At 41.3% G+C, this 15,727-nt stretch overlaps 1 protein-coding gene across 2 annotated transcripts in view; it reads right to left on the bottom strand.

The window, feature by feature from the left end:
• Nucleotides 1–4,461, bottom strand: part of ets1 (v-ets avian erythroblastosis virus E26 oncogene homolog 1) — an 85,889-nt gene extending 81,428 nt beyond the window's left edge. The window contains exons 1-3 of one of the 2 annotated variants that reach the window (XM_048562172.2): nucleotides 4,343–4,461; nucleotides 3,314–3,395; nucleotides 1,176–1,317 (exon numbers count right to left, since the gene is read on the bottom strand). In XM_048562172.2, coding sequence (XP_048418129.1) covers nucleotides 1,176–1,317; nucleotides 3,314–3,388 — 217 coding nt within the window. In that variant the 5' untranslated portion in view covers nucleotides 3,389–3,395; nucleotides 4,343–4,461. The remainder of the gene's footprint in view (nucleotides 1–1,175; nucleotides 1,318–3,313; nucleotides 3,396–4,342) is intronic. The other variant, XM_048562173.2, reaches the window with a different exon arrangement.
• Between the last annotated feature and the right edge of the window lie 11,266 nt (nucleotides 4,462–15,727).

The raw sequence follows: 15,727 nt of genomic DNA, 5'->3' as shown, positions 1-15,727 counted from the left end.
AAGAGCTACATTGCCATTACAATGTCTGGATCAGTGAAATGGTGAACACAGTAGGCAATTAGAAGAAAAGAAGCACCATCTCTCAACCATTTTTCCATCAGGGAAATGAATCATCCAGAATAGGTTCATTGATTTCAAGATCATTGGTCGTGGCTGAATGGGCTTTGTGGAGGAATGAATGGGAAGGGGCCATGATAGCAGTACTATTGGCAGACTGTTTTGGATTATCATTGAGAACAGTGTGTTAGACAGGGATAAGGGTAAACAAGAGAACTGGATTGGGAAATTGAGACTGCTGCAAGACAGGAAGCCCCCCAAGAGGATCTCTGGAGAATCCTAGCAGAGATCCATAGTGAACCTGGAAGCTTATCAAAAAGCGATTCAAGTTTAGGGTGGTGTAGGTAAATCAGGTGAATATGGAGACTAAAGAGTTGTGATAGGAATTTGGGAATTCAGGGCAAAGTGAAATAATGATAGAAGGTCCAGGAGCGATAGTAAGTAAAATAATAAAGTGGAAATTGATGTGATGGGGTCAGAATCATGGTGGGACCCAAAGTATGCATCCTCGATGCATAAGCAGTGGCACTTGTAGGCTTCACACCATGAAGGGAAGGGATGAAACATTAAAAGAAAACTAATTTTAACTCTGTCTTAATGAAGGCTTCATAACGATTGTATTTCTCTTCCTTAAAATGCCAGTTGAACTGCTATATATTTTCAACATTTTCTGGTATAATTTCAGTTCTTTTTAAAAAAAACTTCATTGATTGCCATTTCAGAGAGTGAGACATTCAACAATGAGAGGACATTGCCCTCAGAGAGGCCAGACAGCTAAATGCCATCAAAGAAAGAAAGGACTTTTATCAGAGGGAGGGAATCATTTGACAAAGATAAAAGAGAAGAAATAATAATCAAGGGCAGGAGATATTTATTGTTGTGGGACAATCTCACTGAATAGACAAGGTCTTCATCAGAAAGAAAATAATCTTCAACAATGTGAATAAACCTTTATACATTTTCAGAGACAGAAAACCTCTAATTATTAATCAGTCTCGATTTGAACCCATTTCTAGGGATAAAATGCAGCCAAATGAAGCCAGAAGCATTCAGCACTGATGTTTTTAATAAGCAGTGTGAGAAAGGGAGAAAGTTACCAGTGTGTTCTGCCCTCTTACCTGGAGTGGAGTATTCAAGACCAGTAGGCACTTCCTGAGCTGCAAGTTCCTCTTGCTGTCCATTGTAGAATCCTTGCTGGTAGCAGCTCTCAGGAAATCCTACCATGGATGGGTCCCCACACATATCAACAGGGATGTGTTTCTGAAATACAAAAACAGGACCTCATTGTACAGATCCCCACTCAAAGACGGCAAAACATCTTTGATTTTTTTTTCTTGCGGTCATAATGCTTTTGATGGATGGATTCAGAGAGGTTACAAAATGCTGATTTATGGGAATGGTAAGAACAAGGTAAAACTAAGATTAGTTGCAGACATCATTAAGAACATTGAAACTTAGGACTTAGGTGCAGGAACTTTGAACCTGCTCTGCAAGCCCATACAAATATTATTGAAGCCAGCACTTTCAATTCAACTACAACTGCAGCACAAATTGGTGCACACTAAAAGTCCAAATGCAGTCCCATCAAAAATTCCAGATCAGGTGAAACGTGAGCTGAATATAAAGATCCCTCAAAACTGCCCATTCAAATACTTGCAAGGTGGGTACAGTGTAGATTAGATCCCGGATTATTTCCTCTTGACACTGTCCATCATTCTCAGGTACAGATACAGCATGAGTTGGATTGAAACTAAAACTCCTTGACTCTACTGCATCAAGCTGTGCCAGGGCAACTATAATATAGGCTAGATGCCGACTAAGGTTCATTCAAGTTAAGTAGGGGTTGGGGCAGGACACAGGCGAAGCTGCCTAAAGGCCTAAAATTGTTGAACACAATATGAAGTTCAGAAAGCTGTAGAGTTCCCAAGTGAAAAACGAGATACAGTTCTTCCAGTATGCGCTGAGCTTCGCTGGGCACTAGTGCAAGCCTGAGACAGTGATGTTGGCCTGGGAACAAGTGGTATGTTGAAATGTTCCGGTGCAGCTCAGCACAAGCTAAAAAAAAGTGCTTCATTTTCCACTTGGGAACTCTACAGCTTTCTAGGCTCAAATAGTGAAAACTGCATCTTTTGGCCTTAATAAAGTGAAGTTGGAGGCAGCTAGAATGCTCAGTATGAGAGGCAGTGAATGTTTTAATGTTAAAATGATCATGCCGGTAAGGGAGTGGCTGAATAAATCTATAGTTTGTCACAGTATCATGACAAATGAAAAACCAAAGACAGGTTTGTCCAATGTGGCCCTAGAAACAGGTCAATGATCACAGGGGTTACCAAAGCCAGTCAGTTTAGAGTGGTAGGAGAAGTTCACAAAGTGAGAATAAGATTTTAAATATTAATTTAATGTAGAATTCTTCAGCAGCCACTTTAAGAAATTTAAAGCAGCTAAAAGAGCTGACTGTAGCACAGAGATAATGAGGTTTAGAGCTGGATGAACACAGCAGGCCAAGCAGCATCAGAGGAGCAGGAAGGCTGATGTTTCAGGCCTAGACCCTTCTTCAGAAGACCCTTTTTCTGAATAAGGGTCTAGGCCCGAAACGTCAAGTGTTCCTGCTTCTCTGATGCTGCTTGGCCTGCAGTGTTCATCCAGCTGTATACCTTCTTACCTCAGATTCTCCAGCATCTGCAGTTCCTACTATCTCTGACTATAACACACATCAGATATGCTTCGACCATTCGCAAGTAAATTAAACTGGCAGTTCAACTTTTGCTTGCATAAACTGGATGCTTAAGACGGAGTCTTCCCAATATGACAAGTAGCACAATCCTACCACAGATTAATAAAACATTTGTCAGAGCAAAATAATCTAATTTCTAAGTCTATGTTTTTTTTCTCATACTGAAGATCATTAAGTAATCAAATTCAGTGGATATTTTGGAAATGGCAGGATATAATCCAGTTTCTTTGTCCTTTAACACACCATAAGAGCTGAGAACACTGTTTCCTTCTCTGTTGTGTTTCAGCTTTCAGTGCTTCCTTTTTGCCAGCTAATGATTCTAATGGTCCTGTTGGCAAACTCTAAGCTGTTCTCATTAGGACAGTTAATGGGTAGGTGGCAGTGGTGGGGAATGTTGTGCCTGTTAAACAGTGAGTAATATTGCATTTTTCCTATACATCTGCCTCGGTTGTGTGATTTTACAATTTCCTGACTCACTCAAGACTCGAAAAAGCAGGATGCCTGCCTTTCCGCACAACCTACCATAAGGCCCCTGTAAGGTGGAGAGTAGGAGCTGCAGCTTCCAGCCATTGCTTCAGGGTAATAATTCATCGTCATGATCTGCCTAAAACCACAAGAAACAAGAGCCTGTTAAATGTTGGATCGTCTGACAGTCCCCAGGGAAGAGAAACACCAACCTCATTCATTCCCATTTCATCAAGTGTATGCTTTTCTTTGTGGATTTTTCTTAACACAAACATTAATGTTGAATATGTTATGAACATTTATGTCAAAATTAAATGTGTAAGACAGGTCATCTACGTATTGCTTTCTGGCAGAGTTGTCCTGACATTGCTGACAGTAATATTGAATGCAGTGAAACAATGGGTAGAAGCTTCATCAATGTGACCACACACAAAAAAAAAACAGGGTTCTATATGAAGTGGGTTCACAGATCTACCCAGTGAAGGGAATAATGAAACATGGGCAGTGGTGCACAGTGCATTAGGCTACGCATGTAGTTGTTGACACACTGCCCTGTTATATTACATGATCTTGTACACTATGGCTCAGGTTATTGCGGACAGTAATGAACACTAATTGATTATTTTCTGCTGAGCAGTCACGGATGTATTAAATTAAGTGAGAACTCGTTCCAATTGACATGGGCTGTTCGTACCTGGTTACTCATATACGTTGTTAAAACAGCTGTTGATACTTTACTGGCTACTGAGAGGCGCATTCTGTGTGCAGAGAATTAAGAAACTCTGCACATTCCCTGGGTTATGCCCTGTGTTGGGACACGGATTGATCCCCCAGTCCGGGATTAACAGCACACTGGCTGAATCATGTGCACACGGACTCGACAGCGCACGCAATCCCACACTTTCACTGAACCCAGTTTAGAGAAGAAAGGTTATACATCTGTTTTTTCTTCCCCTTTCCCACAAACAACGAATTCTGGTTCGTGACCTTTTCCCCCTCAATAACCTCGAAACTGGATTGAAGGGGGTTTTAGACATTTCAAAGTTAAAGCCGCCTGCATGATAAGTTCAGCACACCGTTACTCACTTTAAAGCTCTTGCGCAGGGACAAAGCCGGTTCCTCAGAGATTTGGAGTCCTGGTCCCAGTCCAACTCTCACACCTTCCCAGCACTGTGTGCTCTCCACTGAAACGCCAATCTTCAATTCCTCAGGGCTGCAGTGCAGGCACAGCGAGTGGACTCCACCTATTTAACAGACCAGGATAATTTACATCACGTCCTACCGGATCCCAACCTTCCTGAAACAGGAATTGCGAAAGGTCATTCGGGACTGGTCCAGTTACAATTAATTCTCGCACAGCCGAAAATATTACTGCTCAAGAGAGAAAGGTAGAGAATGAGCTGGCCGATTTTCGTTTGGACTAATCGAAACGTTGGTCTTTGAGCTACTCAGAACATAGGTGAGCCCTTTCCTGTGACCAGCGGCTGGGCTTCGTGTTGTGAAGCAACAAGCAGGAGCGCGGTGAATAGGACACAGTGAACAGAGACACTGACCAGGATACAGTGACGAGGGACACTGACCACAGACGGGGACCAGAGACACTGACCAGGATACAGTGACCAGGGACACTGACCACAGACAGGGACCAGAGACACTGACCAGGATACAGTGACCAGGGACACTGACCACAGACAGGGACCAGAGACACTGACCACAGACAGTGACCAGAGACTCTGACCACAGACAGTGACCAGGGACACGGATCAGAGACAGTGACCAGAGACACTGACCACAGACAGGGATCAGAGACACTGACCAGGATACAGTGACCAGGGACACTGACCACAGACAGGGACCAGAGACAGTGACCAGGGACACTGACCACAGACAGGGACCAGAGACACTGACCACAGACAGGGACCAGGGACACTGACCACAGACAGGGACCAGGGACACTGACCACAGACAGGGACCAGGATACGGTGACTAGAGACACTGTCTGGGATTCAGTGACTGGAGACACTGACCAGGATACAGTGACTAGGGACACTGACCACAGACAGTGATCAGAGACTCTGACCAGGATACAGTGACTAGGGACACTGACCACAGTCAGTGATCAGAGACTCTGACCAGGATACAGTGACTAGAGACACTGCCTCAAGACACAGTAACCAGAGAGACAATGACCATACAATAGATACAGCAACCAGATACAGTGACTGGAGAGAGTATAACCAGGGATGCAATGTTCAGGGAAGCAGCAGCCGATGACAATGTCTAAAATTGTGAGGGGTACCAATTGAGAAAATAGGAAGCATTTTTCCCCTTGAATGAGGGATCAGTGACTAGGGAGCACAAAATTAGGGTTTAGAGGGGATAACATAGGTGGTTTAGAGGAGAGGTGAAAAATTTGTTTTTGCCCAGAGAGTGGTGGGAATCTGGAACTCTCTTGCAGGGGGGCAAGAGAGGCAGAAACCTTCATAAATTTGAGAAGTATTTAGATGTACATTCATGATGCCAAAGCATACAAGACAATGAGCCACATGTTGGAAAATAGGATTAGAGTAGCTAGGTGGCTTTTTTGAACACCGTGAACTCAATGGACTGAAGGGCCTTTTCCTATGCTGTACACCTCTATAACTCTACGACTGTGTTAGCCAAGACACATTGACTAAAAGGAAGACTTACATTTATACTGCACCTTTCAAAATATTCCAAGGTGCTGTACAGCAACTGAGGTGTGGTTACTATTATAATGGAGGAAATTCAGCTGCTAATTTGCTCACAAGGTCCCACAAACAGCATTGTGATAATATTGGAAATCTATATGATAGAACAAAATAGAATGCCATTTATTGTCATGTGTACTCGAGGACAGAGGTACAGGAGTACAGTGAAAAGCTTTACAATGTTACATCTTATGTGCCATCCTAGGTACAAATCTTAGAAACAAAAAGAGGAATTAAAAGAAAAATAACTGCATTACTTTACAGTATTTAAAGAATAAGCTTTTAAAAAAGACATAGTTAAAGGATTGACATTTCAATCAGATAAAAAAAATCAAATGAACATTACATTACTGTAACTGAGACTTCACCACATAGCCCCCACCTGCGCCAGAAGCCAGTCCAACAAATGACCTTGCTCCACACTTCCAGTCTACTCTGTACAGGCCCTCAATTGTTCCGATGTAAGTTCCAGGACTGCTTGCCCTGTGTCAGCTTCCACCACTCCTTCTGCTGGCCATTGCATCAGGACTGCTTCCCCTGAGTCAATTGCTGCCAGTTCCTCCTTTCCCCTAATGCAGAAAGGGGGAAAAAGAAGAAAAAAAGAAAACTGAGGCACAAATTGTCCAGGGCACAGACAGAACTCTGCTTTTCTGTTAATGAGTTCCATGGGATCACATAAATCCACTTCAGAAAGTAGGTGACACAGCAGTTTAACTTGTCATGTGAAAGATGTCATGTCCAATAGTACAGCGGGTCAAGTGTTGGAGTAGAACTTAAACCTATCAGCTGTGATGTAGCATTAACTGTGCTACTCATTAAAGCATGTGTGACCACCAAGCAAGAATATAGTGACTGGGACACACTGTCCAGATGAACCTATGAACAGAGATACAGTGAAAGAAGAGTTGCTGATTCAGCTTGATAAATGTGCCTAATGTCAACCATGGATCTGCTGATGGCACCCTCCACCATGAACCACAAGGTTCTGCATTCAAGTCCCACCTGACAGTTGGAAAATTAAAGTGACAGCCCTTTAGAAGGTGGTTGTTGTCAGATATCTTCTGGAAACGCTGCAAGTCATATATTGTTGGGACATTTATATTGTCATTATGGAAGCTGTTCCAGGAATTTGACCAAGTAACAATGAAGTAAAAGCAGTGTGAGGACCATTCCAGAATCAAGACAGCTTTCTTTAGAAGATCATAGCTAAAAGCACCTCCCTTTCTCTTGTCTGCACTTGGTTAGAATCTGAAATGACAATATATCCTTCCATAAATGTCATAGCTGATCTCAATTTAGTATTTTAAAAGAGATCAAAGCAGAACTTTAATTCAGTTTAACATAATTTCCACTTCTTTATATTCCAGGCTTCTTCTTCAGAAGAGCAATATTCCATTCATCCAGTTCATTAGTTTTTGCATGCATCCACTAGTTTTTAGTGACAAAGAGGTGATTGGCATGGCTAAATCGCTGTCTTCTTTAAGGTGACCAGCTTCACATCTTTTATTAAATCTGTCTTAGTTGCAAATTAATTGCCCATGCACCTTCCTCTCTTGAGTTCCATCTTCCACAATTTTGCCCAGTTACAACCTATGGCAGTTGTTTGAAATTTCCTGCTCCCTATTCAGTGAGTGACTCAACTTAGTGGAAAATGGTGATGAGGGATAAAGTGAGTAGAGAAACAGTGACAGGATATTCGGTAACTGGAGACGTAGAAACTTCAGTAGAGCTAATTGTGGATATGTAACAACACAAATGGTGACTGACAAAACAGAGACTTCATTACAATGACTGACAATATAATGCCCATGCGATACAGGTCCAGGGATTGCACAGCAATCAGAGGATAAACTGACCAAGTAATATGATGACTGTGGGCATGGTGTGGTAGATTTGTTGGCCAGTGAATGATGACTGAGAATATGACAGTGAAGGAAACTGTGACTTGGAATCAGTCTTTTCTTAGCAACCACAATTTGAGTGTTTTAGAACAACAGTAAAATACTTTCCCAACTTACAAATTTAGTTCACAATACACGAAGAAATGGACCTAACTGTTAAGCAAAACAATTATATTCTAATTAATTACATGTAAACAAGCAGACAGTCATTAAGAGAGTATATTGAATGCAGAAATCTTTTAATATGTCCACATTATAGGTCAGGTGCTTTTAGAGAATTCTCAAATACAAATTAGCACTTGCAAACAACTGTTACAGCTGAGCCAATCTTGCATCTTATTCGGACTGTGGTGAGATCATTGCCTCTTCGCATCTGAAGTCAATATTCCTGAAAATGCAAATGCCTACTCCCCTCTAGAGATCCAGAATGAAATTCTTATGGTTCTGCAACTCTCAGTAAAACTGCTTACAGAAAATTGGCACTAAATGTGTATAAGGAAGGAAAACAGATAATTTAGATTTAAGGAAATAGATAAAAGAAAAGGTTGTGTTATTATAGTGCCTGAATGTCCTCAGGATGTTCTAAATTTAGACTCAATTAACAACAACTTGTGTTTATATAGCATGGTGCACAGAATGAGCTGTCTCAAAGCGTTTGACAGGAGTGTTGTAAACCAAATTAGAAAACAAATCACATGAGCACATCAATAGGGAAGAAGGTTAGAAGATTGATCAAAGAAGTAGGATTAAGGAAAATCTTAAAGGAGCGGAGAGTCAGAGAGACTCAGAAGGTGAATTTCAGAGCTTACAGCCAAAATGGCTCATGGCCATCAATAGTGCAGCAATTAAAGTTGGGGTTGGCCAAGAAGACAGAATTCGATAAGTGCAGATATTCCAGAACATTATGGGGCTGGAAATGATTATAGAAATACGAAGGGGCTAGGTACTGGAAGAAGATGAACAAAAGGAATGAGAGCTTTTAAATCAATGAGTGGCTTGACTAAAGCCAAGACATTAACAGTTGGTAAACACGAGTTGGTGCAAGCAAGGATACAGACAGCACAGTGTTGGCTGACCTCAAGTTTACAGAAAATAGAATTTGGGAAGTTTGCCAAGTGTGCATTGGAGTAGTCAAATCCAAATGTCAGAAATGCATGAATAAAGAGATGAGCAGGGAATGTAGAGACAAGGAAACATAAAGATATGAATAGGAAGAGGTCATTCAGCCCTTTGAGCCTGCTCCACTAATCTTCATGACCATGGCTAATCATCCAACTCAATAGCCTAATCCTGCTTTCTCCCCATAGCCATTGATGCCATTTGCCCCATGTGCTACATCTGGTTGCCTGTTGAATACATTCAATGTTTTGGCATCAACTACTTCCTGCAGTAATGAATTCCACAGGCTCACCACCCTTTGGGTGAAGAAATGTCTCTTCATCTCCATTCTAAATTATCTACGCCAAATCCTCAGACTGTGACACCCTGGTTTTGGACACACTCACCATCGGGAATATCCTCCCTACATCTACTCTGGCTACTCCTGTTAGAATTTTATATGCCTCTATGAGAGCCCCTCTCATTCGCCTGAACTTCAGCAGAAACAATTCTAACCTCGTCAATCTCTTCTCATATGTCGGAACTGCCATCCCCAGAATCAGCCTGGTAAATCTTTGCTGCACTCCCTTGAGGGAAAGAACACCTTTCCTCAGAAAAGGAGACTGAAAATACACACAATATCTGGGTGTGACCTCACCAAGGCCTTGTATAACTAGAACAACACATCACTGCTCCTGTACTAGAAACCTCTTACAATAAAGGCCATCATACCATTTGCCCTTTTTACTGTCTACTGCACCTGCATGCTTCCCTTCAGCAACTGGTACACAAGGACACCCAGGTCCCATTTGCCTCTCCCAATTTACAGCCATTCAGGTAGAAATCTGCCTTCTTGTTTTTGTTTCCAAAATGAATAACCTTACATTTATCCAAATTATACTGTATCTGTCATTGATTTTCCCACTCACCCAGCCTGTCGAGACCATGCTGAATGATCTCTGCATCCTCATCATAGTTCACCCTCCTACCCAACTGGTATCATCTGCAAACCATTAATATTTATTGTGAATAGCTGGATCCCAGCACCAATCCCTGTGGTACCTTACTGGATACTGTCTGCCAAGGAACCATTAGTTCCTACTCTTTGTTTCCTCTCTGCCAACCAGTTTTCTATCCATCTCAACACACTTCCCCCAATCCCATGTGCTTTAATCTTGCACAATAATTTCTTAAATGGGACTCTGTCAAATGCTTTCTGAAAGTCTAAATATACCGCATCGACTGGCTCCCCCTTGTCATCTCTACTAGTTACATGTTCAGAGAATTCCAACAGATTTTTCAAGCATTTACCCTTCATAAATCCTGCCACTGCTTTCTAAATGCTCCGCTATAAAGTCCTCGATAATGGATTCGAGAATTTTCCCCACTACTGATTTTAGGCCAACTTGTCTATAATTTCCTGTTTTCTCTCTACCTCCCACTTTGAATATTGGAGTGACGTTAGTTATGCTCCAACCCGCAGGGACTGTTCCAGCATCTGTGCAATCCTGGAAGATGACCATCAATGTATCCATTATTTCTCAGGCCACTTCGTTAAGTACTGTGGGATGTAGATTATCAGGCCTTGGGGATTTATCTGCATTCAATCCCGTCAATTTTCCCAATATTCTCCAAATATTGATCTCTCTCAATTCTTCCCTGTCACTAAATCTTGCATTCTCCAACACGTCTCATATCTGTTTTGTGTCCTCTTTTGTGAAGACAGAACCAAAGTATGTATTCAGTTGCTCAGCAAATTCTTTGTCACCTATTATACCTTCCATATTCATCTGTACGGGACCTACATTTGTCTTCACCAATCCCTTTGTCTTTACATAACGATAGAAACTCTTAGTGTCAGTCTTTATGTTCCCTGTAAGCCTGCTTTCATACTGTATTTTCCCCTTCTTAATTAATTTTTTGGTCCTTTTTTGCTGAATTCTAAACTTCTCCCAATTGTCAGACATAATATTTTTCTAGGCTAATCTATATGCTTCTGCTTTGCGTCAGATCCTATCTCTAACTTGCTTTTTAAGCCATGCATTGGCCCTTTTACCCATGTTTCATTTGTGCCAGACAGAAAGAAACAATTGTTGCAGTTCCCCCATGTGTTCCTTGAATGTTGGCCATTGTCTAGCCACTGTCATCCCTTTAATTAACTCTCTCCAATCCATCTAAGCCAACTCATGTCTCATGTCTTCATAATTTCCTTCATTAAGATTCAATACCCTAGTCGCTGAATCAACTACATCACTCTCCATCTTGATAAAAAAAAGTTACCATGTTGTGATCAATCATCTCCAAGGGATCTCACACAGCAAGACTGGCAATAATCCCCTTCTCATTACAGTCTAAGATGGCCTGCTCTCCAGTTGGTTCCACCACATATTGGTCAAGAAAACCATCCTGTGTACACTCCAGGAATTCTTCCTCTATGGCATTGTGGCTAATTTGATTTGCTTAATCCAAATGCAGATTAAAATCACCCATGATCACTAATATCCCCTTATTACATGCATCTCTAATTTCCTGTTTAATGCCATTCTCAACATCACTGCAGTTTGGGGCTTTATATATAACACTCATAAATGGTTTTGCCCTTGGTATTTCACAACTCTACCCATCCAGACTCCATATTGTCAGGCCAATATCCTTTCTCACTATTGTGTTAACTTTTCTCTTTAGCCAGCAATGCCACTCCATCATCTTTACCTTTTTGCCTATCCTGCCAAAATACTGAATACCCTGGGACATTCCATTCTCATTCCTGGTCACCATGCAACCATGTTTCCATTATCACAATTATAACATACCTGTTGACATCTATCTGCGCAATTAGTTCATCCACTTTATTACAAATGCCCTGTGCATTAACTCACAAAGCCCTTAAGCTTGTCTTTTCGCTATTGTCCGAGTCAGAACACAGTCAGAAAATGTTACAGAGGTGAAAACAAGTATCTCATTGCTGGAAAAAATCACTATACATACTGTACTGTACTAAAAACAAAAAAAAAGACTGGAAATTACAGTGGGCTAGCCAGACCCGTGGAGAGAGAGCAAGCTAATAGTTTCAGTTTAGATAATACTTCACTTAAGCTCTGATGAAGAGTCATCTAGATTCGAAATGTTAGTTTGCTCTGCCTCCATGGGTGCAACCTGGCCTGCTTTGATTTCCAGTATTTTTTGTTTTCATCTCATTGATGGCGATGGTATGTGCCTGTGCTTTCAGATGATACCACCAAGGGGCAGCATGTTGATGAAAAATAGGAAGCACCAAGGATAGATCCTTGGGAGACCAGCAGTAATTTGCAGAGGTGAAAGAAAAATCATAGCAAGTGATGGCACTAAAGGGAATCCAAAAGTCTAGTACAGGCATATAAATGGGAAAAGGTGAGTAAATGGAGGAATCTAGCAAATGAGACTTTAAGCATGGAGAAAAGGGACAGACCTGAAGTGCTAAGTGAACAACAGACCGGAGAAAGTTTGACCAATGCTTTTCAGATCTGCATTAGTAACATAGATTTTGGTGAACAGCTTCAATATTTCCAGATAAGGCTAACTTTAGAAGTACTGTGAAGTGTAATTTGTTTACAAAGACCTTGGATTTAAGGATTAGATTATTTTTTGAGGACGAAGGTTATCATTTCAGAATTAAAAGGGAGAAAATTAGAACCTAAAGAGACTGAACATATTAATATTAGCAAAAAACCAGGAGAGGAAGTTAGTAAGTAGCCTTATGACAATCAGTTTAAGGGAGCAGAAGGTGAGTCATTTGTGCATGAATTTAATGAAGTGCTGCAGTTAAGAGTTTTACAATGGCCACCTGCTTCACTAATATCCTAATATGGTTCATTCTGGCCTACATATGACTCTAGACCCACACCAATGGGGTTCTCTGTCTGGGCAGTTAGGGATGGGTAATAAAATGCTGCCTAGCGAAACCCACATCCTTTGGATGAATTAAAATATATTACTGTGTGTCGTGATTGTAACAAGGTCATCCAGCTGGACCTTGTAGAGTATGAGTTCTCTGATTGGGGCTATTAATCTGGTCCAATCAGGGAGCTCTGGCTGCCCTCTAAGAAGCCTCTGTTAAGTTATTTCAGTAGCAATGGAAGTAAAGCTCAATTCTCACAATCATCTTTGAGTTGGGTAAGCATTTCTTACATCATACCTTTGTTTGTGAAGCTCGACTTGTTCGAACCTGTCGGTGAAGACCTGGTCCAGTACGTGGAAAGAATCCATTATTTTTTTCTGGGAAAACAATATTGTAACAGATGAAATGCAGTGAGCAATATTCGTGACAGCCTGTGGAGCTGTAGCTTTTTCTTTAATAGGAGCCCGACTTTCTATGAGGCAGCAGACTCTAAAATCTTTCAAGAATTGACAGATATAGTTAAGGAATATTATGGTTTCAAACCTTCTGAGATGCTATTGCTTTATTCAACATTTCGAGAAACAGGAGAATCCTTTTTTGGATTTTTGACTAGATCAAGGAGACAAGCAGAAACCTATGGCTTTGGTTTAACCCTTAATGAGACCATATAGTACATCAAACATGGCACTGTACAGCACAGGAATGGACCCTTAGAAACAATGTTATGCCAAATAAGATGTCACATTAAACTAATCTGTTCTGTCCATGTCCTTCCATTCCTTACATATTCATGTGCTTATCTAAAAGTTTCTTAAATACCCCTATTGTGTCTGCCTCCACCACCACTCCTGGCAGTGCATTCCACACTCCTACCACTGTCTGTGTAAAAAGCTCTCCCTTCACATCTCCTTTGAGCTTTCTCCCTCTCACTTCAAATGCATGCCCCCTTGTTTTATACATTTCAACTCCAGGAAAAAGATTCTGATAATCAACCCTATCTATGCATCTCATAATTATCTAGACTTCTAATAAGTCTCCCCTCAGCATCTGCAACTCCAGAGAAAACAACCTGAGTGTTTTTAGCAATTCCTTATAGTACATACCCTCTAATCCAAGCAGCATCCTGGTAAACATCTTCTGCACTCTCTCCAAAGTCTTCACATCCTTCCTGTAATGTGGCACCAGAATTGAATGCAATACTCTAAGTGTGGCCTAACCAAAGTCTTATAAAGCTGCAACATGACATCCTGACTCTTGCACTCAGTTCCTGAACAATAAAGGCATGCATGCCATATGCTTTCTTTATCACTCTATCTACTTACATGCCACTTTCAGGGAGCTATGGACCTGAACCCCAAGTTCCCTCTGTATATCAATGCTGATCAGGGTCCTGCCATTAACTGGAAACTTTTCCTTAATATTTGACCTCCCAAGGTGCAGGACCTCACAATTACAGCATCTAAATTCCATCTGTCATTTACCTTCCCATACCTGCTACAGATATACAGATCCCCTTTGACAATCTTCCAAACTATCCACAACCCTGCTGATCTTTGTGTCATCTGCAAATTTACTAACCCATCCTTTGACATTTTCATCCATCGTTTATATATATCACAAACAGCAAAGGACGCGGTACGGGCTTCTGCAGAACACTACTACTCACAGACCTCTAGTCTGGAAAACAATATTCTATCACTACCTTCCACCTTCTTTAGCCAAGCCAATTCTGAATCCATGCAGCCAAGTCACCGTGGATCCCATGCATCTTAATCTTCTGGAAGAGCCTACAATGAGGGACCTTGTCAAAAGTCTTTCTAAAATCCATGTAAACAATATCCACTGCTCTAACCTGTCCAATCACCTTTGTCATTTCCTCGAAAAATTCCATCAAATTATTCAGACATGACCTGCCCTGCACAAAGCCAAGCTGATTATTCCTGATTAAGCCATGCTTTTTCAAATATGCATTAATCCTATCCCTAAGAATTCTTTCCAATAGCTTCCCAACCATCGAAGTGAGAGTCAAGAATCTATAGTTTCCTGAATTATCCCCATTGCCCTTCTTGAATAGAAGAACAATATTAGCTACTTGCCAGTGCTCCAAGACCTCTCCAGTGGCTAATGACGATACAAAGATCTTGGTCAAGGCCATAGTAATCTCCTCTCTTCCCTCTCTCAACATCCTGGCGTAGATCCCATCGTAGCCTGGGACTTACCCACCTTAATGGTCTTCAAGAGACCCAACACCATTTCTTTCTTGATCTCAAAATGCTCTAGTACATTAGCATGCTCCACACAAATCTCACTAACCTCCATATCCTACTCCTTGGTGAATACTGACATAAAATATTCATTTAGGATCACACAGACATTCTCTGCCTCCAAGCACGAGTCCCCTCCTTTAACATCGAGTGGTTCTACCCTCTCCCTAGTTATCCTTTTGTTTTTAATATATGTGTAGAATGCCTTGCGATTCTCTTTAACCCTATTTGCCAAGGTCTTTTCATGGCCCCTTCTTGCTCTTCAATTCCCTGCTTGAGTTCCTTCCTGCTTTCTTTGTATTCCCCATTGTCCCTGTCCAATTTTAGCTTCCCAAACCTTTCCTAAACTCAGCAGGTAATTAAACAATTCCCACATGTCAAATGTGGACTTACCTGATAACAGCTTCTCCCAATTAACTCTCCCTAGCTCCTGCCTAGTACCGACAAATTTCCCCTCCCTAGTTTAGTACCTTGCCGTGAGGTCCTGACTTAACCTTATTCATAGCTGTCTTAAAACTTAAGGAGTTGTAATCGCTGTTTCTGTAATGCTCTGTGCGATTAATGCTATAAACGTGCCTACGAGCTGAAGTCCAACTGCA

The sequence above is a fragment of the Stegostoma tigrinum genome, chromosome 32 (genome assembly GCF_030684315.1).
Source record: "Stegostoma tigrinum isolate sSteTig4 chromosome 32, sSteTig4.hap1, whole genome shotgun sequence".
Classification (NCBI taxonomy): domain Eukaryota; kingdom Metazoa; phylum Chordata; class Chondrichthyes; order Orectolobiformes; family Stegostomatidae; genus Stegostoma; species Stegostoma tigrinum.
This window is presented reverse-complemented; position numbering and strand designations above follow the sequence as displayed.